The sequence below is a fragment of the Chelonia mydas genome, chromosome 6 (genome assembly GCF_015237465.2).
Source record: "Chelonia mydas isolate rCheMyd1 chromosome 6, rCheMyd1.pri.v2, whole genome shotgun sequence".
Taxonomy (NCBI): domain Eukaryota; kingdom Metazoa; phylum Chordata; order Testudines; family Cheloniidae; genus Chelonia; species Chelonia mydas.
Window position 1 is genome coordinate 103,972,998 of NC_051246.2, and position 24,514 is coordinate 103,997,511.

Here is a 24,514-nt window from a genome sequence, read left to right on the forward strand (position 1 = left end):
ATCATATGGAAACCATTTAAAGGAACAACAACATGTGTCCTGTACTATTTGCAACCCAAACATTGCCCAAGAGAAACTAAAAGTGAAACTGATTAGTACATTTCCATTGTCAACCCTAAGCAAAATGGAAAAAAGTAAAACAGCATAAACAGAGAATGGCATGTTTTTGTCCTTTTAAAAATTCCTTCAGTTTTAATAACCTAAGGTATTATTGGAACACAGGTAAGGATTTTTTTTCCCAAATATGATTTTTAGCCTTTGAAGCATCCCTTGAAAGGAAAACTACAGTCTAATGAAGACATTCTGATTGCTAAGTCTAATCGCAAGAGCAGCAAATCACTACCAATATTTGTTAACATCTTAACTTTCTTTTTTGTTATGGTTACGTCTTGAAAGTCTGATGCTGTGAAGGTCAGAGCTTCTCAATATGCCTCCATGAATCCAAAGGTATTTTTCATAAGGTCAACAACTGAAAGAGCAGACGCAGCTTAGATCACACAGAAGCCCTGCTGAAAATGCATTTTTCATTAAAACATGCGGCTAGTTTCCCCAAACATTGCTATCATGGGGAGAAACTCCCAGCAAGCTCATATTTTCACCAAGAAGTAATCCTTCACTGATAAGTAAAAAACCACAGCAATGCAATTGCTGAGAGAACTGAACTGCTAAACTAGCAGAACTTTTCAGTGATTTATTTCACAGTGATCTGCTGGCTACATTGAACACATGTGGGGAATGCAAACTTTTATTTTTAAAGGACTTTGAAAAAGGTAGGAATGAGGGTTTCAAAATGAGTGAATCATTCAGCGTTTGCACGGTGAAAACAAAAAAGGAACAGGAAAGAGCTCAGCCTATGACCTATTTCTAATAACAAAACATCTCATAGTAACGAGAATTATTAGAAATGTTTCCTGCTTCAGAGAGAAACATTTCCTGTTGAAACTGGAATCAGATCAATCTCTATACTTCATCCAGCAGGTTAAATCATTAATTACCTGCTAGTACATCAAGTAAAATAGGAATTTTAGGGTCTCAAAAGGAAAGATGTTCCAGTGGTTAGAGTATTAGCTTGGGACTAGGGAGACCGGATTCAATTCTCTATTCTGCCACAAGCCTCCTGTGTGATCTTGGGCAATTTACTTCATCTCTTTATGGCTAAGTTCCCCATCTAAAAAATGGAGATAACAGTACTTACAACACATCTGTCAGACAGGGAAGAAAAAAAAACATTAAAGATTGTGGAGCGCTGATCTACTATGGTAATGAAGGTCAAAAAAGTATCTTAGATAGATAGAAATCTTTTCAACCAGGGCCCAGGAGTTAATCAATCAAACAGTTCAACTTAAATATCTTTTGTTAGACACGGTCCAAGTGACTATTGATTTTGGGTGCCCAACTTGAGATACTTTAAGAGACCTGATTTTCAGCAAGTGTTGAACACCCACTACTTGAAAACATCAGGCCCCTATACGGTGTCTCAAGTTGGACACCCAAAATTACATCACTTTTGAAAATTTTGACCCTCGGTTGCAGAGCAAAGTGACCCAGCAATGTAAGCTACTTTTACAGAACCGTATAATACATCAAGAATGTGTTTACTGAGCCAGGCAGAAGCAATAGCATACCTAAAGAGGGTTTATTTGGGAATCAACAAAGCACAACATGTTCATCTTATGTTAGACACACATCAGAGTGGTGAGGGACAGAGTCTGTGCTGAGAAAAAATAAACCCAGAACAAGAATAAAGCCCGTTAACCTAAATGGTGCCATTCGTCAGTTATCAAACTCCCTAAATGTCTGGAGAGTTGAAATGAATTGCAAACTGAAGGGGCAAACTGTATTTCACTTTTAGTTACACTAAAAGGGAGCACAGCAATTCATGCATGAAAGGAATTATTATCTATAGTTAAAACACTGGTATATAACTAGTACAAAAATTCTATAGCTCGTGGGCTTCCGTAAAAAGAGTGACATTTCTACTTTCATGGATGTTCAATTCTTTACATTTCCTTTTACTTCCACTTCTGGGGACGCGATGCAGCCCAATACTGTGTACATCACACAGCTACCTGAGGATGCAACTGGACATCTCTAACTGTGGCAATACCTAGCTGCAGCTCAATAGTAGGACAGTCTTCTTGCAATTGATTTCTATTTTGAAGAACCCAAATGCAGATGATGTAACTGTTAAAATCTCCATGTTATTTGCAGCTGTATCACGCTTGCCTTAAACTTTTAAACCCTAGGGCGCAGCACAATAGACAACAGAAGAGAATAGTGAGGGAATACAGATTAGACAACCCGATTAAAGAGGAGGAAAAAAAAAAGTCTCTCGGATACAGATCATAAGTGATCCACAAATTTGTGGCTCCCTGACTCAATTATTGCAAGTAGTTACAGCCAGAAATAAAGCTACATGCCCTAAAAATGCTCCTCTTAGAACAAAATGAAGCAGCCCATCTGCTTAGCAAAGGCCACCACAACCATATCACCACTGGTGCTCAGCTCTCAGTGCTGGGTCCCCACTCAATAGACAGTGCAGATAAAGGTCCCAGTCATGATATTCAAAGCCATCCATGAGATAAACTAAGGAAGAGTCAGAGACGGAGGGAAGGGGCACTGCCCACACGTGGCAGCTACGTTCCACTGAAAAGATCAAACTGTCAAGCAGGGCCAGTCAGACATTTTTTAAAAAAAATCAACAATTTAAATGAAATTTTTCTTCAAAATTTCAAATCTTGACTGAAAAATGGGTCAATGTGTTTGTGAACAAAGGATCCCATTTTTCTACCAGTTCTGCTGTTCATTCCCACAAGAGATAAAAATACTACCTCTTCCCACTTTCAGAACAAAACAATACACACACACACACACACACACACACACACAAACTAATTAAGCTATTTCTCCAACAGCCTGGAAAAGAAGAGAGAGTGTGTTGGAGACTGTAATTCATATTTCTATTTTTACATACTTGGGACGATTTCAGAGACCATGCTGATGATGGCCAGACAAAGTGGATACAAACTGTATGAATATAAATCCCAAATCATAAAAATACAAAAGATACCAATAAGGTAAGTTTCTGAGAATTGGGATAGCACTAGAACGACGCAAACATTAACCAGTCAAATGTCACACTGGAACAGTTTACAGAAGCAACTTTTCAACACCATAAACAACTGGCTCTTGGAACAGCTACTTCTACAGCACTCAAAAGGAGAGGCTACTCTTGACTTAATCCTAACACACAGGAGTTGGCTCAAGAGCTAACTGTAGGCTTTAGTATTCCCGTGACAAGCAGATAGATTGTACAATAATTTCAATTTACCAGTGTGCATGAAAAGAACATTTCTGCTGCTGCTCAGAGTAATAAATATGCTCCCCATCAAACACACACCTTGTTTAACTTAGATCAAACCCCTATTCTCATGTTTTCAAAAACAGAAGCCTAGATTCTGGAGTACAATTCTGCTATGAAGGACTGTGTCTGCCTCTGCCCATTATTAACACTCACATACCTAACTCCAGGAACCAGCTGTTCCTTCTGCTACAAACCCACTGGGACACATGGCTAGAAAGGGTTAAACATCCTGTAAAATACATAACCCTCAAAAGACATGTGGGGAGATAATGTTTGTGTTCTTGTGTATTTACATATGTATGAGTAGGGTCGACAATGTAATCAACAGTGCCTGTCCATGCCGTATTCTGATAATTCAGAGGTCAAAAGAACATCCTAGCATTTAAATGAATTGTAAACAAGGGACATCTCTGTATTCATCTCTCTTTGAAACATATAGCAAATAATTTGAGAATGGTGGAGGAACAAACAAATTGCCTTATGTTAACTCTATAGCTGAGTACTAGTGATGGACCTCCTTCAAAGTCATGCTAATGACCTTTTGAACTCCAACTTGTCAAAAGACATGAAATTGTATAAAAGATCTTTGGGTCTTGATTTGGTCTTCTCAGATCTGCTTAGGCTTCATCAGGGGAAGTTTGAGTCTCAAGACTGAGGTTCCAGTTATGCTGGTACGCCCCGAGTATGATATTTGGACATTGGACTATAACCTATGAACTATTTCTAAAAGAACTCTTGGCAGCTACAAAGCTCACCATCTCTGCTATGAATCCGCACCTATATGAACTGAATCATGTCTGTATGTATATTGAACTTTTAACCATACTCTCTTTTATTTTGTAATATATTTTAGTTTAGTTAATAAGAATTGGCTGTAGTGTGTATTTGGGTAAGATCTGGAATATTCAATAACCTGGGAGGTAATGTGTCTGATCCTTTGGGATTGGTAGAACCTTTTCTTTTATATGATGAAATAAGATTTTCAGAAATCATCATATTTGACTTACGTACCTGGATGTAGGCCTGAGGCTGGATCACTTTAAGGGAACTGTGTTATTTGGACTTGAGTAACCAGAGAGGTAATAAAGCAGCTGTTTTATGCTGGCTTGGTAAATCTAAGTATTGGAATATCCACCAGCTTTTTGGTGATTGTCTGCCCCATTCTTTGCAGTTCACCCTAATTGAGTGACCACAGCTGGCTCCCCACTAGGACCCCGGTCACACCCACAATGTAAGGAACATGCATTTCTGAAATGAAAAGTCACTGGCCTACCTTGCATGTAGGCCTCTATTCGCCGAATAAGCTCATAAGACTTGGATCGGTCCAGCAGCGTACGGATAGCAGGAAGGGGGTCCAGGATGATGGTTTCAGGGTGAGCATCAATATACTCCTGCAGAACAAACATGGAGCAAAGGCTACTGTTAGATTTGCTGGACAGCATAAAAAGCACCAAAGCATGGGGAAATAAAGAGGAGGAGAAGGTTAAGGATCCAATCAATCTGCAACAACTCCTCCGAATGAAGCTGGCACTTCGTAAATATAATTGCAGGGCATGTCTAGACTCTCTCGTCACTGGCATTGTACACTGGAATCCTGTTGAATATAAATATCATGCCAGACAGCATTTAAGACACTGACATCCAACTGTGGACTCATCAGCCCTGCAAACTGCTCTGCAGCCACATCAGTTCAGAGAAGAGCCAGTGGCGAAGAGTCACAATAGCAGCAGAGAGCGGTACTGGCAGGAACTATTAGGAGAAAGAGGACACAGTGCTATTGGGGTCAACCTTGTAATTACACTGAATGAGCTTAAACAGCCTCTGGGCATCAGTCCACTCCGGAGTGCAGATCAGAACTACATCTGCATTCTTTTACATTAGTATGACTGTCCCCTACCTGTGCTGACTGCCAAGTGAGGAGCTAGATGATAAGGACTGAAAAAAGGTGGCAGGGCCAGGGATGTTGTTACTTCATTGAACCACAATGCAGTTTTCAAAGCAACAGCACTATGCATCCATCTTGCCACGTCCCTAAGCAAATGCTCCCCTGCCCGCTAGCTCCGAGAACACAGCAACTCCCCCAGTGAACTTCATATGAGGGGTATTGCAAAAGATGACCCGCAGCAGCGAGTCTCAGAGCCTGGGTCGACCGACTCGAGCTCGCACCAAAGGGCTAAAAATAGCATTGTAGCGTTTGGGCTTGAGCTGGAGCCCGGGTTCTGAGACCCTCCCTCCTCGCCGGGTCTCAAAGCCCAGGCTCCACCCCAAGTCGGAACACCTACACTGCTATTTTTAGCCCAGCAGCATGAGCCTGCGTCAGTGGACCTATGCTCTGAGCAGGGCCAGCTCTAAGGTTTTTGCTGCCCCAGGCTCAGGCGGGGCTGGGGCTCGCAGGTGGGGCTGGAAGCGGAGGGAGTGATGTCACCTTCTCCCAGCGCCTGCAGGGGCTTTCCCCTCTCCCCCGCCCAGCCACGCAGAGAAGCCCCGAGATAAGGGGTGGCACAAGGCAGAGCAGCAGCCAGTGCGTAGATGAGGCAGTGCAGCCCCGGCTCCCCGGCAGGACTCGCCCTCCCCTCCCCTCCCCAGGTAGCCTCTGGGCCCTGTCAGCTCAGCATCCCGGGACTGGGGCTTCCCCTTCCTGCTGCGGCCGGGGGCGCGGCGCCCTCGCCCCGTCTAAGTGGCGCAGCTCCAAGAGCGCAACGGCCCCGAAAAAAAAGGCTGGCGGGAATGCTGCCCCGGAAATGTGCCACCCCAAGCACGTGCTTGCTCTGCTGGTGCCTAGAGCCGGTCCTGGCTCTGAGACTCCCTGCCATGCGTTGTTTTTTGTAGTGAAAAACTCCGAGCACCACATTCTCATTTCTGACATCATGACCGCTGCCGCTTTACTAGGGGAAATTTTATATATACCCCACTAGCTCCTGCCAACGTCTACTGTGATCTGAGATGCTCGAGGTATCTCTCTTTCATGCCCACATATGTGCATGTATACAAGAGGCCATGCGCCCGCCCACACTGGTTCCATAAAGTCAACATGATTAATGAGAGCGTCTCTCTCTCATCCCGTTCAGAGTCGGACAAGTAATTCTAAGCTAAAATCTGTCTTTATTCTTTAATGAAATTTCCTGATCAGCCTCCATTAATCTCCATTCATTTCTTCACATCTATTTACTTGGGTGCATGGTAAACGTTTCCATTAATAACTGGTTTAATTAAGTACCTAAAGAGGACATTCTTCAAAGAAAAAAAAATCATACTCCAAATTATGCTCAGGAGTACCACAAGGCTCCTGAGGGGGAGGGATAGCTCAGTGGTTTGAGTGTTGGTCTGCTAAACCCAGGGTTCTGAGTTCAATCCTTGATGGGGCCATTTAGGGATCTGGGGCAAAAACTGGGGATTGGTCCTGCTTTGAACAGGGGGTTGGCCTAGATGACCTCCTGAGGTCCCTTCCAACCCTGATATTCTATGATTCTATGAAGGCAGCACTGGGAGACACACTTCACTGGCTACTGATACAACGAAAGGAACGGAGACATCTGATCCCAACACTAGGACTTTACTCCCAATTCTAAGCAGGTGAGAGTGAGTTATTTGTTTGACACCAACAAGTCTTTGCTTGCTGAAGAATGAATGCATTTAATTCACTGCTTGCTCCAGAGGGATTATTCTTTAAATGTTAAGAGGAGCCAGTGCTGGGTTAGCGGCCCCGTCACATTGCTCAGATCACACAAATGAATTTCCTTCACAGCCCCTTGGCACTTGCTATGTGACACCACACACTTCTTACATATTTAATATGTCTCTTAGAAATACCATACAAATCGCTCTGAGACATGTGCATGGCACTGTACAATATTTTACCACCACTTGTTGGCTGGCTGTATGTGCCATTATGTTCACACACAAGCATACAGATTTATTTAAAAAATTGTGAGAAACATTTTAAGGCAACACAAACTATTTTACCTTAATAACCCCCCTTCAGCCCCTCCACCCCCCAAAACAACAACTTTTCTCTCTCTGCTGAATTCCAGAGCAGCACTGCCCAAGAGGGAGACACGGGGCAGTTCTCTAACTTAACTAATAATTTCCCATGTGGTACCATGTCAAATGCTTTACTAAGTCCAGATTGACTTTTTTAGACAAGAAAACTGAATCTGTTATCTTATCAAAAGACAGATATCAAGTTACGCTGGCATTATCTACCTTTAGCAAATCCATGTTGCATTTTATCCCATTTTCTGTTTACTTCCATGTCTAATTATTCTTTCCTTCAAACACTTGTTTTGAAGTCTTACATACTTTTAAGGTCAGACTAACATGTCTGTAGTTGCCTGGATCATTTTTTTGCTCCCCTTTCTTAAAAATAGGTACATCATTAGCTATTCTCCAGTCACACAATGCCACCTCCGATTTGATAGATTTATTAAAAATCCTTGCTACCAGACTTGCGATTTCACATGTCAGTTCTTTCAGTATTCTGGGCTGGAGATTATCCAGTTGTTCCGTCTTGAGTACATTAAACTCTGAGTTTTGCTTCCACCTCAAATGTAGTCATTTCTATTTCTATACACTCATTTCATTAGATATCCCGCCTTAGTCCCCACGTTGTACATCATCATCCTTTTTGAAAATTAAGGCAAACTCTTCATTTTGGCCATACCTACATTATCCTTAATCGCTACCCCATCCTCACTGCATAGCAACCCTGTTTTTTCTCTTGTTCTCTTTTGGTTTATATGGCTAAAGAACCTTTTGCTATTTGTTTTAAATTTCCTTTGCAAAATTCAGCCTTGACTTTTGACAATTCTCATTTTATTCCTGCACTTTTTGACCACCAAGACATAGCTTTCTTCGCTGATCAACCCCTTTTTCCATTCCTCATAGGCTCTCTGCGTACTCCTAATTCCTTTTTGAGGTGTTTCTTCATCCAGTTAGGCCTGGAACCCTTCCCTACAAGTTTTTTCCCTTGGATACAAATTTCAGACAGTTTTTGTACCTTTGACTTAAAGAAATTCCAAAACTCCTACACATTTAAGTCCCTGAGATCTTCAGTTCAGCTGACTAATTCCCTTCATTTCTCAGTCTTGCCATTTGAACTTTAAAACCTTAGTCACTGACCTGTTATTGATTAATACTTAGTCCTGCCTTGAGTGCAGGGGACAGGACTAGATGACCTCTCGAGGTCCCTTCCAGTTCTATGAGTCTATCCTTCCATTTACTTTAAAATAAATCAGCTTGTGATCACTCACAATCCAAGGTTATTTTCCATAACCAGCTCTTCTATAACGTTCTCACTACTTACCAATACCAAGTCTAAAACAGCATCACCTCTTGTCGGTACTGTGACCTTTTCATGAAGAAATCTGTTGGCTATCACACACAGGAATAACTGAGTCCTCCCTAGTAGCATTTGTTCTCCAATCTGTATCTGGGAATTTAAAGTCTCCTATAACGACAAATCCTGGTAGTATGTATCTCTCTAATAATATTACATAGATCTCTGTCTATATCCAAATCTGACCCTGGAGGTCTATCGCAAACCCCTCACACTACTCCAATAGAACCTCTGTTACAATCCATTCTCAGTGATTTTGACCCAAACTGATTCTGTTTGACACATGCTATCACTTCTGATTTCTTTACAGTCTACTTTATCATTGGATGTACAATGCTACCCCACTACCTTTGCCTTTCTATCTTCCCTGAACTCCCATGTGTCACCCACTGCTGCCATCAACCCTTTCCATGCCCATTTCCCTTTCCTACTGCCCTTTTTACCATATTCTGCCAGGATTCTGCGGTGCACTCATCATTTCTGGAGCTTTGAGTCATTGGAAAACTCCCATTGACTTCACTGTGAATGGGATTTGACCCTCCAGGTTTGTCTACACTGAAATTAAAAACCCGTGGCTGGCCCATGCCAGTTGACTCAGGCTCACAGGGCTCAGGCTGGGGGGGCTGTTTAATTGCACTGTAGACTTTCAGGCTCTGGGACATTTCCACCTTGCAGGATCCTAGAGCCCGGGCTCCAGCCTGAGCCCAAACGTCTACACCACAATTAAACAGTCCCGCAGCCCAAGTCCAACTCAGCTGACATGGGCCAGCCGTGGGTGTCTAATTGCAGTGTAGATATACCTTCAAGCTGTAAGCTCCACAGCGCAGAGACCTTGTTATTTTTCTACCACCTGACAAGCACCATGCACACTCCCGTTGCACTGTGAAATGATATTCTCTAGCCGAAGCATCAGCAACTCTGCATCTCTGATGGATAAAATATAGAGGGACAGGAGTGAGTATGTATAAGAAAAGCAAAGACATACCGGTCATCTTCCGATACTAGCAAGAGGGAAAGTATTGTGGCAAATGCAACTCTGCGTGCTCATTTTCCCTTGACGACAACACTAGGCTCAAGGATAGTTAATTTTGTATCAAAACCAGAGGAGTTAGATTTTAAAATAAAACCAGGATGCAGGCTAAACAAAGAGGGTCTAATCAGAAAGGTCCCCCTCCCGCCAACCACCTCACCTGACATGAGCACGGGTCTCAAATTCAAATGACCACGAGGGCCACAAGAGGACTAGTACACTGGCCCGAGGGTCGCACCACTGACCACCACCCCGCGCTGCTCCGACCCCACTCCACCCCTTCTGTGAGACCCCCCCCCGCCCCCCCTTCCCAAACCCCATTCTAACCCCTTCACTGAAATTGCCTATTGGTCAAAAAGCACCTCAAAGTAGTACAACAGAATCTCCCATCTATTTACCTTCTTTATTTGGAACATTTTTAGCTATCACAACCTTGGCTCTGCCCTCCTTCTCCTCCTATCAAAGCTTATCTGCCTTGGCATCTTCAGAAGAATTCAACAATACCTTCCAGCGATGTTTTTTCTCTCCGCCCAGATGCGGCACCACACGAGGCTCTCAGACACGTGAAGGCACAGAGCTCTGATAACAGATTGCAAGAGGGAATGCTTCGTTTAACCAAGGGCTTGTCTACACACCCAATTAGACTGTGACAAACTGGGGTGTGAATCTACCCTGCACTAACTTGCTGCAGTCTAACTGTCTGTTTACACTCTGATGATGCATGTTGCCAGTTCCTTGAGGCGGTCTGAGCCAGTCTGATCAAAGCGCTCTAACGAACTGTTAGCGCACGTTAGCAGGGTACACATGGACAGTTAGATCTCAGCAGGCTAACTTGGTAGAAGTTCACATCCCAACTTACCATAGTCTAAATGTACATGTAGACAAGCCTTTAGGTGAGCTGATGGTCCTGAGTTTGTGTAAATAAAGTAAAAAACAAAAAAAGACCTGTTACCTAACAAGAATCATCATGGCCATGATTTAAGGAAGCATCCTTAGTCACAAAAGCACTTACACATGTGTTTATGTCCTATTGACGTAAACAGGACTTAAGCATACCATATATTGAAGCAAGGGAGTATCCATTAAAGAGGTTGAAACATGATGCAATGAAAGTGGAAGTCCCTAGAGTTTGAAGGAGCACCCCTGTCCTCATGCCATGAGCTTTGGATCCCCTGCTTTTGAAAAAAATACAAATAAATCTATTCACCATTACCAGGTGAGGAGAGTGGAAGAATGCCAGGAGTGCACAGACTACTAACACATATGAGCTTCAAAAAAGGGAACAGATGAGGAGATGGGAAAGGAACTATCAAAGACAGATCACAGCTCCCAACAAATCAAAAGCTTGGGGAGTCCAACTGGTCCCCTCAGCTCATCCACATTCATTTCTACAAAATCACCTTGCCCTTTCCTTCTCTGTGCTTTACTAAAACTTTATTGCCAACTGCAGACTAGCGGCCAGGCAACAATCTGGATTACAGCCAAGCTCTACGATACAACCGCATTTGCTCCAACCCCTCAGACAGAGACAAACACCTACAAGATCTCTATCAAGCGTTCTTACAACTACAATACCCACCTGCTGAAGTGAAGAAACAGATTGACAGAGCCAGAAGAATAACCAGAAGTTACCTACTACAGGACAGGCCCAACAAAGAAAATAACAGAACACCACTAGCCATCACCTTCAGCCCCCAACTAAAACCTCTCCAACGCATCATCAAGGATCTACAACCTATCCTGAAGGACGACCCATCACTTTCACAGATCTTGGGAGACAGGCCAGTCCTTGCTTACAGACAGCCTCCCAACCTGAAGCAAATACTCACCAGCAACCACACACCACACAACAAAAACTCTAACCCAGGAACCTATCCTTGCAACAAAGCCCGTTGTCAACTGTGTCCACATATCTATTCAGGGGACACCATCATAGGGCCTAATCACATCAGCCACGCTATCGGAGGCTCGTTCACCTGCGCATCTACCAATGTGATATATGCCATCATGTGCCAGCAATGCCCCTCTGCCATGTACCTTGGCCAAACTGGACAGTCTCTACATAAAAGAATAAATGGACACAAATCAGACGTCAAGAATTATAACATTCAAAAACCAGTCGGAGAACACTTCAATCTCTTTGATCACTCGATTACAGACCTAAAAGTGGCAATTCAACAAAAAAACTTCAAAAACAGACTCCAATGAGAGACTGCTGAATTGGACTTAATTTGCAAACTGGATACAATTAGCTTAGGCTTGAATAAAGACTGGGAGTGGATGGGTCATTACACAAAGTAAAACGATTTCCCCATGTTTATTCCCCCCCCCCCCCACCGTTCCTCACACATTCTTGTCAACTGCTGGAAATGGCCCAACTTGATTATCACTACAAAAGGTTTTTTCCCCCGCCCCCGCTCTCCTGCTGGTAATAGCTCACCTTACCTGATCACTCTTGTTACAGTGTGTATGGTAACACCCATTGTTTCATGTTCTCTGTGTATATAGATCTCCCCACTGTATTTTCCACTGAATGCATCCGATGAAGTGAGCTGTAGCTCACGAAAGCTTATGCTCAAATAAATTTGTTAGTCTCTAAGGTGCCACAAGTACTCCTTTTCTTTTTGAGGAGATTTAGGTTTCCTGACAATATTCTGAATGGGCTCTGGGCTGGAATTCAGCCTGACCCGGACAACATGTACGTTTTTCTCCTTCCAATCTTTGACAAAACAAAAACAAACAAGAAGAAACAACTTCCGAGCAGATCCTCCTTTGTTTAGATTTCAGGCCTGGCATTTACTTATGCTCTGTACCAAGTTTGGCACTGGCAGGAGCCCAACAAGGAAACTAGTATTCAAAGAGAGACCCACTATTTCCAGTTCTATATCAGAGGGCTCTGGAAGAAATGCTTATTCTGGTTCATGTGTGTGGGTGGGAGGAGGGGGAACAAACAGGCTAGGGGTTGCTTGACATCTTATCTGAAAAGGTAACAGGGGGAGGATTAGCCACTACAATTCTGATTTAAAAGACCTGCGGTACAGTGGATTGACTCATCCATACCTGTAAATATCAGCTGTTAGATGCTAAGAGATGGTGGATGAGCCATTTACTTCATCTGGATAACTTTTTGGTTTTTACAAAATCCCCCTACACTACATATACATTAACCATGGCCGCAATAATACTTTGTGTTTTCCCATTTTCACAAGCTTTATTCTTCAATACACCTTTGTGAAGTAGATCAGCATTTTACAAGAGGGGGAATGGATGTAAAGAGATGCTTAGGAACTTGTCTAATGCCACAGAAAAAGTTAACAGCAGACTCAGGACTAAAATACAGGACTTCCTTGCTCCCTGCCTTGTGCTCAGACTCTCCTCCTCTGATGTACTTCCTTCAGTCTTCACACTCACCCAGACGCTTTGTTTTTGCTTTTTAAGTACACACGATCAACCTTAAAATTCTGATTGTTTTTTAAACATTCTATGATTATACGGAATATCTGAGATAACTAGAAACTCAAAGAAAAAATATATTCTTCTGTGGTTTTCTGGTTCACTGTGCATTGGACAGCAACCTTGTGAGTAATCAGTTTCACTGTTTTTCCCAGAATAGCAAGTCAAGGCAAGATTTGTAAAAGATATTAGGTGCCTGCCTAAAGATGCAGTTAAGAACCTATCGATATTTTCAAAAATGTAGGCGCCTAATTCTCATTGGATCTGCATCTTCAGGCACTTCAGGTGCTCTCCCCCCCCCGTCCCAGCTCTGCCCAGGCCTCCCCCGAGAACGCTGCACCCTCACTCCCCCCACCCCACAGTGCCTCCTGACTGCGCGAAACAGCTGTTTTGCGATGGGCAGTAGGCGCTGGGAGGGAAGGGGAGGTGCTGATTGGTGGGGTCTGCGCCTATGCTTAAATACTTTCAAAAATCTGGTGCTCAGTGCCTAATCCTGCAAACACTTATGCATGTGAGAGACTCATGCACATACGCGTTTGCAAGATTGAGCCCTTAGTTAATTTCACCTGTGTGTGTGTGGGGGGGGGGGGGTGGTCTTTCACACTATGACAGAGAAAATGGGAAAAAGTGTCTGTAAAACCACAAAAGTTGGTAGTGGACTCACAAGCAGGTGTAGTATTTTAAACTATTTTTAACTCAACTTTTAAAAAAAATTACAAGACTACAGATTGGTGGTTTCCCTCTAATTCCTCAATAACTCTTATTTTCCAGTGTTACACAAAAGCAAAGACAGAAGATCACTTTTGCCTTTCAAAGAGTTTGCGGCCGTGTAACTTTTAGGGCACAGGCTGGAGATTGGGAGTGTGCAGAAGAGTGATGGGCTGGATGTAAGGAAAGGATAAATTTTATCCTGCTCATCCATTAGCAGAGAAAGCCACTGGCATTATCACCTAAAGGATGTCCCAAAACTGCCGTTCCACTGGAAGTGAGGACTTCTGATGAAAGCAACTGCTCCAGCAGGAACAGAAGTCTGGAAAAGAAGAATGGGCTGAATGAATGCACTATAAGATGGGTAGAAAGTTGGCTAGATTGTCAGGCTCAATGGGTAGTGATCAATGGCTCCATGTCTAGATGGCAGCCGGTATCAAGTGGAGTGCCCCAAGGGTCGGTCCTGGGGCCGGTTTTGTTCAATATCTTCATAAATGATCTGGAGGATGGTGTGGATTGCACTCTCAGCAAATTTGCGGATGATACTAAACTAGGAGGAATGGTAGATACGGTGGCAGATAGGGATAGGATACAGAGGGACCTAGACAAATTGGAGGATTGGGCCAAAAGAAATCTGATGAGGTTCAACAAGGATAAGTGCAGGGTCCTGCACTTAGGACGGAAGAATCCAATGCACCGCTACAGACTAGGGACCGAATGGCTAGGCAGCAGTTCTGCGGAAAAGGACCTAGGGGTGACAGTGGACGAGAAGCTGGATATGAATCAACAGTGTGCCCTTGTTGCCAAGAAGGCCAAAGGCATTTTGGGATGTATAAGTAGGGGCATTGCCAGCAGATCGAGGGACGTGATCGTTCCCCTCTATTCGACATTGGTGAGGCCTCATCTGGAGTACTGTGTCCAGTTTTGGGCCCCACACTCCAAGAAGGATGTGGAAAAACTGGAGAGAGTCCAGCGAAGGGCAACAAAAATGATAAGGGGTCTGGAACACATGACTTATGAGGAGAGGCTGAGGGAACTGGGATTGTTTAGTCTGCAGAAGAGAAGAATGAGGGGGGATTTGATAGCTGCTTTCAACTACCTGAAAGGGGGTTCCAAAGAGGATGGCTCCAGACTGTTCTCAGTGGTAGCAGATGACAGGACAAGGAGTAATGGTCTCAAGCTGCAGTGGGGGAGGTTTAGGTTGGATATTAGGAAAAACTTTTTCACTAGGAGGGTGGTGAAACACTGGAATGCGTTACCTAGGGAGGTGGTAGAATCTCCTTCCTTAGGTTTCAGAGTAACAGCCGTGTTAGTCTGTATTCGCAAAAAGAAAAGGAGTACTTGTGGCACCTTAGAGACTAACCAATTTATTTGAGCATAAGCTTTCGTGAGCTACAGCTCACTTCATCGCATGCATACTGTGGAAAGTGTAGAAGATCTTATTATATACACATAAAGCATGAAAAATACCTCCTCCCACCCCACTCTCCTGCTGGTAATAGCTTATCTAAAGTGACCGTAAGGAGAGTGGTCACTTTAGATAAGCTATTATCAGCAGGAGAGTGAGTTTGTGTGTGTAGGGGGGGGTGAGAAAACCTGGATTTGTGCTGGAAATGGCCCAACTTGATCATCATACACATTGTAAGGAGAGTGATCACTTTAGATAAGCTATTACCAGCAGGAGAGTGGGGTGGGAGGAGGTATTTTTTCATGCTTTATGTGTATATAATAAGATCTTCTACACTTTCCACAGTATGCATCCGATGAAGTGAGCTGTAGCTCATGAAAGCTTATGCTCAAATAAATTGGTTAGTCTCTCAGGTGCCACAAGTACTCCTTTTCTCCTTCCTTAGAAGTTTTTAAGGTCAGGCTTGACAAAGCCCTGGCTGGGATGATTTAATTGGGGATTGGTCCTGCTTTGAGCAGGGGGTTGGACTAGATGACCTCCTGAGGCCCCTTCCAACCCTGATATTCTATGATTCTATGAAAACACAAGAAAATTTTCTAGCTAGGGCCCATGGTCTAGGAATATAAGGAAACAAGGGCACCAGCTGCTCCTGGCAAAGTTTGGGGTGAGAGGGTTCAGAAGGAGAGATAGTAGAAAGTATAAAAACCAAACCAGAAGTAAAGCTTATACACTTAAAATGCTCACTGATAACAGAAACCTGCATGTAGGGAGAGATGGTGATTTAGCTTTTCACAAGGCTGATGTAACAGAATCTATTAACAAAAAAGAAGCTCAGGAGGACAAATTAAACAAGCCTGTGGATCTTCTACCACATACACTATCGTCTTGAATCTGTCAAACTAGAATGGAGTTCCAGTGAATAAATCTGCCCATGTCCCTGTAGAGTGAAGAGAGGCATCTGGTTAGTATTCTGCTCTAATCAGAACATAATGAGGTTTCCCTAGTCACAGCCTTTTACACAAGACAAAACAGACACGCTGGCTTGTCAGAGTCGTAAACTTTGCTTGGAATGTAGGAGCAGGGGTGGCCATCTCACTAAGAGAATGTGAGGATTTTTTGCTAGCAAAAAACATTCATTGGAGCATCGGCATTTAAATTGGCATAGCATTCAGAGAGCCTATGTATTCCCAGCCTGACCTGTTGGGGGTGCTTGGTTTCTCTCTCTTGCTCCAGGCTTCCATCAGTCAGACAGGAGCCACAAAGGACTGAGGAAAATTCTGATCAGACAACACTCCCTCCACATTAGATCAATCTCCGCAGCAGACCTGAAATGGTCCTATTCTGTCTAGAAAAAAAACTCGAGGGCCTAAAGTTGCTCCAGATTCAGTGTCTTGCTCCTTTAACTCCTCTGATGAGGCACTATGGTAGCAGGACCAGGCATCCTGGAACTGCTCTCTCCAACAAATAATTCAATTAGTAACCCACCAAAACGTAGGGGCTCCAGGTCAGCTGAACAGTTTTTAGTTCTCACTCACATCTCTGCCCTAAAGCTTGAATGCAACGTTAATCAGGAGTGACGACTTCCTACTGATCTCTACCCTCCCAGAATGAAGGACCTGATACAAAGCCTAGCCAATGGAAAGATTTCCTTGCCCAAGATGTCCACTTCCACTGATGTCACTGGACCCTGGATCAGGTCCCTTTTTCCGGATGGGTAGAGATCATTAGGTCGTCATCCCCCATCACTAACACAGTGGAGGGCAATTTGCAGCAGGGGCCCCACCTGCACAGCACACCTTTACAGACGCAAACGAGGCTGGCAGAAGTCCAGCTGTGACACAGGGCCAGAAAGGGTTACACTACCAGCTGGCTAATTGACCCAGATTCATTCTTTAGAGACATATTAGTAGATGACGCTTTGGTTTTTTGTGTGTTTACATATATGTTGTTAGAGGTTGACAATGTCACCAAACAATTCCTGTCTATCCCTGTATTAGGTTAATTCAGAGATCAAAAGAAGATGTTAACATTTAAATGAACTGTGAATGTAGCAATAACACTGTCTTAATTTCTCTTTGAAGTATACAGCAAACTACCTATAAATGGCAGGAGACAGGCAATTTCTTTATCTTAATCCATGTAGCTAATTACCGGTAAGTCATGCTTAGGAAATAGGAGGTTACTTCAAAAACACTATTCTTCAGCCAAGGAACACCTGCTGTCAAGAGGCTATCATAGCCTGCCAGTGATCTATATAAAGAAATCTTGGGCCCTGCTCCTTTCATCTCGCATCTGCTTAAGCTTCATCAAGGTAAGTTTAAGTAATAAACCGACTGAAAATGGTGAGGACTATTCGTCTGCCTCTGAGGGGCTTGTAGCTGAAGAAACAGACCCCAACAGCTGACTTCCACATCTGCTACATAAGTCCAGTTTCATTCTGGATCACTCGGATATTAAATATTTGAACATTGGACTATAACCTAATGAACTAATTCTGGAAAGGACTTTTTGCAACTCTAAAGCTCACCATCTCTCCTATGAAACTGACCTAAGAACTCTATTTGTGTCTGTATGTAGAATGATTTTTTTAAACCAATACTCTCTTTTAAAATAAATTTAAGTTAGTTAATAAAAACTGACTGTAAGCGTTTATTTGGGTAAAATCTAAAATATTAATTAACCAGTGGGGTAATGTGTCCGATCCTTTTGAATTGATAGAACTTTTATATGATAAACAAGATTTTTGATAATCTTGGCTGTCTGGGTCGGAGCTCAAGGCTGGGTTGCTTTAAGGAAACTGTATTTCTGATTTCTGGGTAACCAGTAAGGTATTGTAGAAGCTGTTTTGTTGCTGGCTTAGTAAATCTAAGTCTTAAAATAACCACCAATTTGGGGGATTGTCTGCCCCATTCTTTGCAGTGTGCCCTAATTAAGCAATCTCAGAGTGGTCCTCCCCCTCACCCCCCGGGATCCCGGTCACACCATCTCTCAGCTGTTCTGTAGAACACCACATCTAGCTGATGTGGAAGTCAGCTGTTGGGGTCTGTTTCTTCAGCTACAAGCCTCTCAGAGGCAGATGAATAGTCCTCACCATTTTCAGTCGGTTTAAATGGTTATGTTTTAAGAGGAGAAGTGAGAGCACACCTTAGAGGTAGTCCAAGGGAAAGACAGAGGGGTTTTCAAGTCCATCAGCAGTGTGTACCCACTGGGCTGGAGCAGTTTATCACTGGGACCACAGACACACCTAAGGTGGTAAACCGAAGGTTGGCCCTTTCTCTTTTCCGAGATAAGGCTGTTGATGCTTTAAGCTTTTGAAGAGCCGTAACAAATCTAGACTATCCAATTTCTTCTCATAACACCATAAAGGATGCACTGCTCTCCTGTTCATCGTATCCAGTTTTTTAGAACAGCAGTAACAGAAGCAACAGTTTCTATCCTGAAAATTATATTCAATAGCAGGACAACTGGCTAGCTGAAAAGGATATATCAAGCACTGCAAAAACTGGACTGACTGGTCTGCTCAGGATCATCAGAGTTTCTTCCCCCAATTTACTGAACAAGAAGAGAATGAAACCAGTTCCCCATTTTGAATGCAATAGCTAGGAGGTCACAAATACCACAATCACGTACGCACAGTCATATACACTCAAATAGCTCAGCTGCAGGGTTCATCAGTGTACATATTTATTTAAATTTATTCATTGATTTCTTTTTAAATTGACTCTCTGTATAAACTGACTCTTAAGAGTTATTGCTCCCTGGGAAAACACTTCTCCATCCATTTCCAGTGGCTTGCAATAGATTTACAGACATTTATCACTCTGCTTCCCTCCTATGCTCCCTCCCCTAAACTCTCCTCTGTCTCTGTGAGGACACGAGAACACTTTCTCTAAACAGTGTCACTGGCATGCTAGTCAGCACTGGCAGCACTCTCCTCTGCCCTGCCAAGCCCTGCGTATGTATTTTAATACAGTGAGCAGCAAACAAATGGTGCAATCAGCCATGGTGAGATCTTCCTACATGCAAGTGACAAGAGGGTGTGGCTAAGTCAGCAACACACACACTCCGGAGGTTCCTTGTGTCTGGTTTATAAAGGGATGGAATATCATTCAGAACTTTGCTAAGATGCATTTCCACCCTCTGTAGTTCATTCACCAGAAAGAAAGAAAAAAAAAACACCATTTTTTTTTTTTTAATAGAACCACAACCAGGAAGCAGCACAATCTAGTGGATACAACACTAGACGAGAAGCCAGGAAACACAAGCTGATCCTGGCTCTGCTAACCTGCTGTGTGTTCACAGGCAAGTCACATCACCTTTTTGTGCCTCAGTTTCTACATCTGAGAAGTATTTTGAGTTCAATTAATCAAAAGCATTTCAGTATTACTATTGTAACTTGCTTCTATGAGCCCATTCCAGTCACAGCTACTGCAGACTCATAGTAGAGTTATCGTCAGAGATGGGGGAAAGAACCAAGCGCATCCCCTTATAATAAACAATTCCACTTAGATTTTATATAGATCGTCCATAGATCTCAAAGTGCTTTCCAAAAGAGGTCTGTCTCCTTACTCCCATTTTACAGATGGGAAACGAGGCATGGGGAGGGAAGGGATTAAAGCAGGGGTGGAAAACCTGTGGCTCTGGAGCCACATGCGGCTCTTCAGAAGTTAATAAGTGGCTCCTTGTGTAGGCACCGACTCCGGGGCTGGAGCTAAAGGCGCCAACTTTCCAATGTGCCGGGGGGTGCTCACTGCTCAACCCCTGGCTCTGCCAAAGGCCCTGCCCCCACTCCACCCCTTCCCCTGAGCCTGCCATGCCCTCACTCCTCCCCAGAGCCTCCTGCATGCCACAAAACAACTGATCGGGAGGCGTGGGGAGGGAGTGAGAGGCACTGATCAGCGGGGCTGCCGGTGGGCAGGAGGCACTTGGAGCAGGGTGGGGGAGCGGATAGAGGGGCTGCTGACATATTACTATGGCTCTTTGGAAATGTATACTGGTAAATAGGGCTCCTTCTCAGTCTTAGGCTGGCCACCCCTGGATTAAAGGATTAGAAAACATGCCTTATAATGAAAGACTCAAGGAGTTCAAGTTGTTTAGTTCAATGCAGAGAAGGTTAAGGAGTGACTTGATCACAGTCTATAAAGGTACCTAACTTGGGGAACAGAAATTTGATAACAGACAGTTCTTCAATTGAACAGAAAGAAAAGTTATAATAAGATCCAAGCTGAAGCTAAAAAAATTCAGACTATAAACAAAGGTGTAACTTTTACCACTGGGGGTAATGAACCACTGGAACCCTTTACCAAGGGTTGTGATGGATTTTCCATCACTGATAATTTTTCTCTCAAGATCAGATGTTTTTCTAAAAGGACAGAATCCAGTTCAAACTGGAATTAACTCAGGGCAGCCCTATGGCCCATATCATACAGGAGGTCAGACTAAATGATCACAGTGGTCCCTTCCGGCCCTACGATTAGAGCTAAGATTACATCACGGAGGTTGCAGAAGTCACAGAATCCGTGACTTCCAGTGACCACCGTGACATTGGGGACCCCGCAGGAGCCCAGCCGCCACAAGCAGCCGTGCCGTGCTGAGCTGCCCCACCCCCTCCTGCAGCTCCCAGCTGCTGCCATTGGCAGCAGAGGGACCCCAGAGCTACTCAGTAGCCGTGGGTGGGGAAGCCCCGCACAGCTACCAGCCTATGGTGTCAGAGGGACCCTGGAGCTGCTTAGCGCTGGCAGGGGGTCCCCCGCAGCTCCCCTGCCACTGCGGGTGGCAGGCCCCACCTCACCCTCCGCAACTCCCAGCTCTGCAGGGCGGTGGGGAGACCCCAACCCCAGCTCCAACCTCACTGGGCGGCAGGGGAACCCCTCCCAGCCACTGGACAATGGGGTGCCTGAAGCTCCCAGCCACTGCGAGGGGGCAGGGCGCTGGATCCTTCTCCCTCCCCACTTTGTCAGAGATGTTTTTAGTAGAAGTCAGGGACAGGTCATGGCTTCCATGATTTTTTGTTTATTGCCTGTGACCAGTCCATGACTTTTATTAAAAATATCCATGACAAAATTGTAGCCTTACCTATGGTCTATGAAAAGTGACTCATCCAAAGTCACCCAGCAAAGCAGTGGCCAAGCCAGAAACTGAACCCAGGTATCTGGAGTCTCAGTCCAGTGCTGTATTCACTAGGTCACACTGCGTGCAAGAAGCAGATATCATCAAAAAGAGAAGCTATATTAGATATTAACTTCACTGAATGACCAAGAAACAATGACAAGGGAAGAGGAGAGCACAGCGAGTTCCTTTCATGCATTTTTGGATTTTTCACTATTGTTTTTATTTGTGGTTAAATTTAATACTCCTAAAAATGAAGGCCTCAAAGGCAGTACCTAGAGCCAAATATTTTGCAAGTTTCCACACATAGCTGGGTCAATGCTCCTCAGTCCTGGTCTGCAGAAGCCCTCCTGGAACACTGTCAGAGATGATTAATCATTGTGAATAGAGCAAACCTGTATGGTAGTTCAGTGAAGTGCACGAAATAGGGGACTAGGAGACCACCAGTGACATTATCTAGGATTTAAACTCTAGAGATGCTAGTCCAGTGCACTAACTGACTGCATCCCGACTCCTCACTCCTGCAGGTCTGGTTTTACACAATATGATGATATTCAACATTTATACTGCACTTTTCATTTAGTTTACAAGGCTCCTAGCAAAGTAGCTCATTCAACTAATCTTATGCATTAAATCCCAATACCGGGGGATAGCAGTTTGTGCATTTATACTTCATCTGACCTAGGGAGATGCTCCCTGATACTTCCCTCGGTCTCCAATATCTGGTCTGGAAAACGAATATAAAATGTTACTGCTGAAAGAGCATTTTCTAACTATACATAGCCTGGATGAACAAGTCTCATTATTGGTTAATATGTCAGATGGCTAGCAAAGGGCATTATTTACTGTTATGTTGGCATATGCCTCAGACACGGGAGTAAGTACCAGATTTCTTTCAATAGCACTTGACACTATCCAAATTCAGACTATTATGGTAAATTACTTCAGACTTATTATCAGACTATTTTAGATTAATTTAATAAGGATCATAATAAGGTTTTCCTGGTCTAGAGTGCTGCTTATAAGAAGATTTCAAAGCACTTTACAGTTAAGTAAACCTCAACAGCAATGGTGTAAATATTAAATCCATTTTACAGATGGTTAAACTGAGGCATCAAGAGAAAGCGACAGCAAGACAGAAGCAGATGTAGAAATAGAACCCAGGAGCCATAACTTCTAGTTATGTTATCTAATCTCTGGGCTATGTTTGGTCCTTGTCCCCATATACATATTGAAGTTAGATTAAGAATACGAAGCTAACAGGCTGTCTATTTGCTCTCTGCCCCGTCAGAAGAATGCAGTGTTGTTGGAGACAGGCAGCTCTGTGAAAATAACTAATGGAACTGAATAGCACAGATGTCTATCCAGCACAAGAGCAATTAATCATGATGCAAGTTCCACAAATAAGAACCTGATGTTAAGTTATACATTCCTCAGCCAGTGCTTCATTGGTACTTTGCATATGACATGCAATGATCACTGACTGTCCTCACATCTATACATTAATAATCATGACTCAAACATATCTTCAGTTACAGTCACTGATTTGATGGGTGACCCAATACTTTACATTGTGCATGAAGTTAAGACCAAGTCAATAAGGGACACTGCAAACTCCCAAGAAATGCTTAGGAGCACGTATGGGGGTGAGCGGAAGCTGGGGGAGATGTAAACCAACAAACGCTAGAGAGAGCAGTAAGGTCTCTTCTGTTTGTCCCAACCTCTAGAGAGATATTTGAGATCATGTGGTCCACCAAGCAGAAGTAAAATGCTGAGTGACTAGCATCCCAAATGTACAGATAAGTGCTGTAGAATAACCTCAGGGAAAATACACCTTGTTCATGGGATTCATTGGAACAGTTCATAGTGAGTTGCTCCCAGATTTTACAAACAGGGACTTAACTAGGCTGTGAGATATTTAATACTGAATACATTGGAGTACCCATAGGTCCGGGATAATTAATGGTCCAAACACATCCCGGAGAAGAGGAGTCAAAGGAGAAGGAGAAAGAAATCTCCCTCACACGGACACACAGTTCTGAGCTGAGAACTTTGGTCAAGAACATAATTTGACAATTTAGTAATTTAGGAATGAAATAAGGAGACCATATGGCATTCACATGAATAATAGGTAGCTGATTGCAGATTTATAAATGGAAGGCCACAGTAGCATACATCAGCAGAACACAGGCTCTGAATGCAACCATCTCTTAGCTGCTATGTAGCTGAAGTCAGGCAGTTCTGCAAACAGATCTGACACTACCAAGTATATATATCCCCACTTACCATAGTGGGACAGGAGCAATATACCTATTGGTTCTTCGCTGTACCATGAATAAACATTAAATTATTCAAAACAATACACTGAGACCTAATTTCTTAAACTATCCACAAAGTAATCCAGCTTGTATATACAGATAGGTTGTCAGCACAGCAAAGGCTGTAGTGTAGTCTGAGCAACATGTAAAATCAGTCATTAAGACATAAACCAAAAAGCAATTTAGCTCTAACACCAGGAGTCAGGTTTCCAGCCTAATGTGCTTTACCACAGTAATACTGTAATAGGTGGCGACTGTTCAGCCCACCCACTGGAGGTCTGCCCCCCTCGCTAGTGAAGTTAGCACAAAGTGCACTATCTTCTTTAGCAAGGTGGGCAGGGAAAGGTGGCAAACAAGGGGATAGAGAACTGATGGAGCAGGATAACTGAGAAGCTATGGTCAAGTAATGAGATCAAGAGGTTGCAAGGAACTGGTCATGGAGCTAAGTATGAACCCACCATTTATATTCTGGAAATGACAGGAGATGAAATGTATTCTCAACAGATGACTCGTATCACTTCCACTGACACTTTCCTAACAAAACATTTATATGGTCAATGGCAGCAGGGGCTGGAGAGGGATATTTTATAAAAAATTATTCCAGTGGTAAAGACAAAGTAACAAGATACAATAGAACGATGTTAAAAATACCACAAAACATGTAACAAATCAGCTAAAGCAAGGGCTTCAGCTTGAGGATGTCACTTGATCCCAACTCCAACTCCGCAGCACGCAAGCCACAAATACAAGATAGCATCCCATTAACTTCTCAGTCTCCACATTAAGAACA

At 43.4% G+C, this 24,514-nt stretch overlaps 1 protein-coding gene across 4 annotated transcripts in view; it reads right to left on the bottom strand.

Annotated features, from left to right (window-relative positions):
* Positions 1–24,514, bottom strand: part of ITPK1 (inositol-tetrakisphosphate 1-kinase) — a 229,763-nt gene that overhangs the window by 82,282 nt on the left and 122,967 nt on the right. For all 4 annotated transcript variants that reach the window (XM_037900861.2, XM_043548511.1, XM_043548510.1 and 1 more), the window contains one exon: positions 4,638–4,755. In XM_037900861.2, coding sequence (XP_037756789.1) covers positions 4,638–4,755 — 118 coding nt within the window. The remainder of the gene's footprint in view (positions 1–4,637; positions 4,756–24,514) is intronic.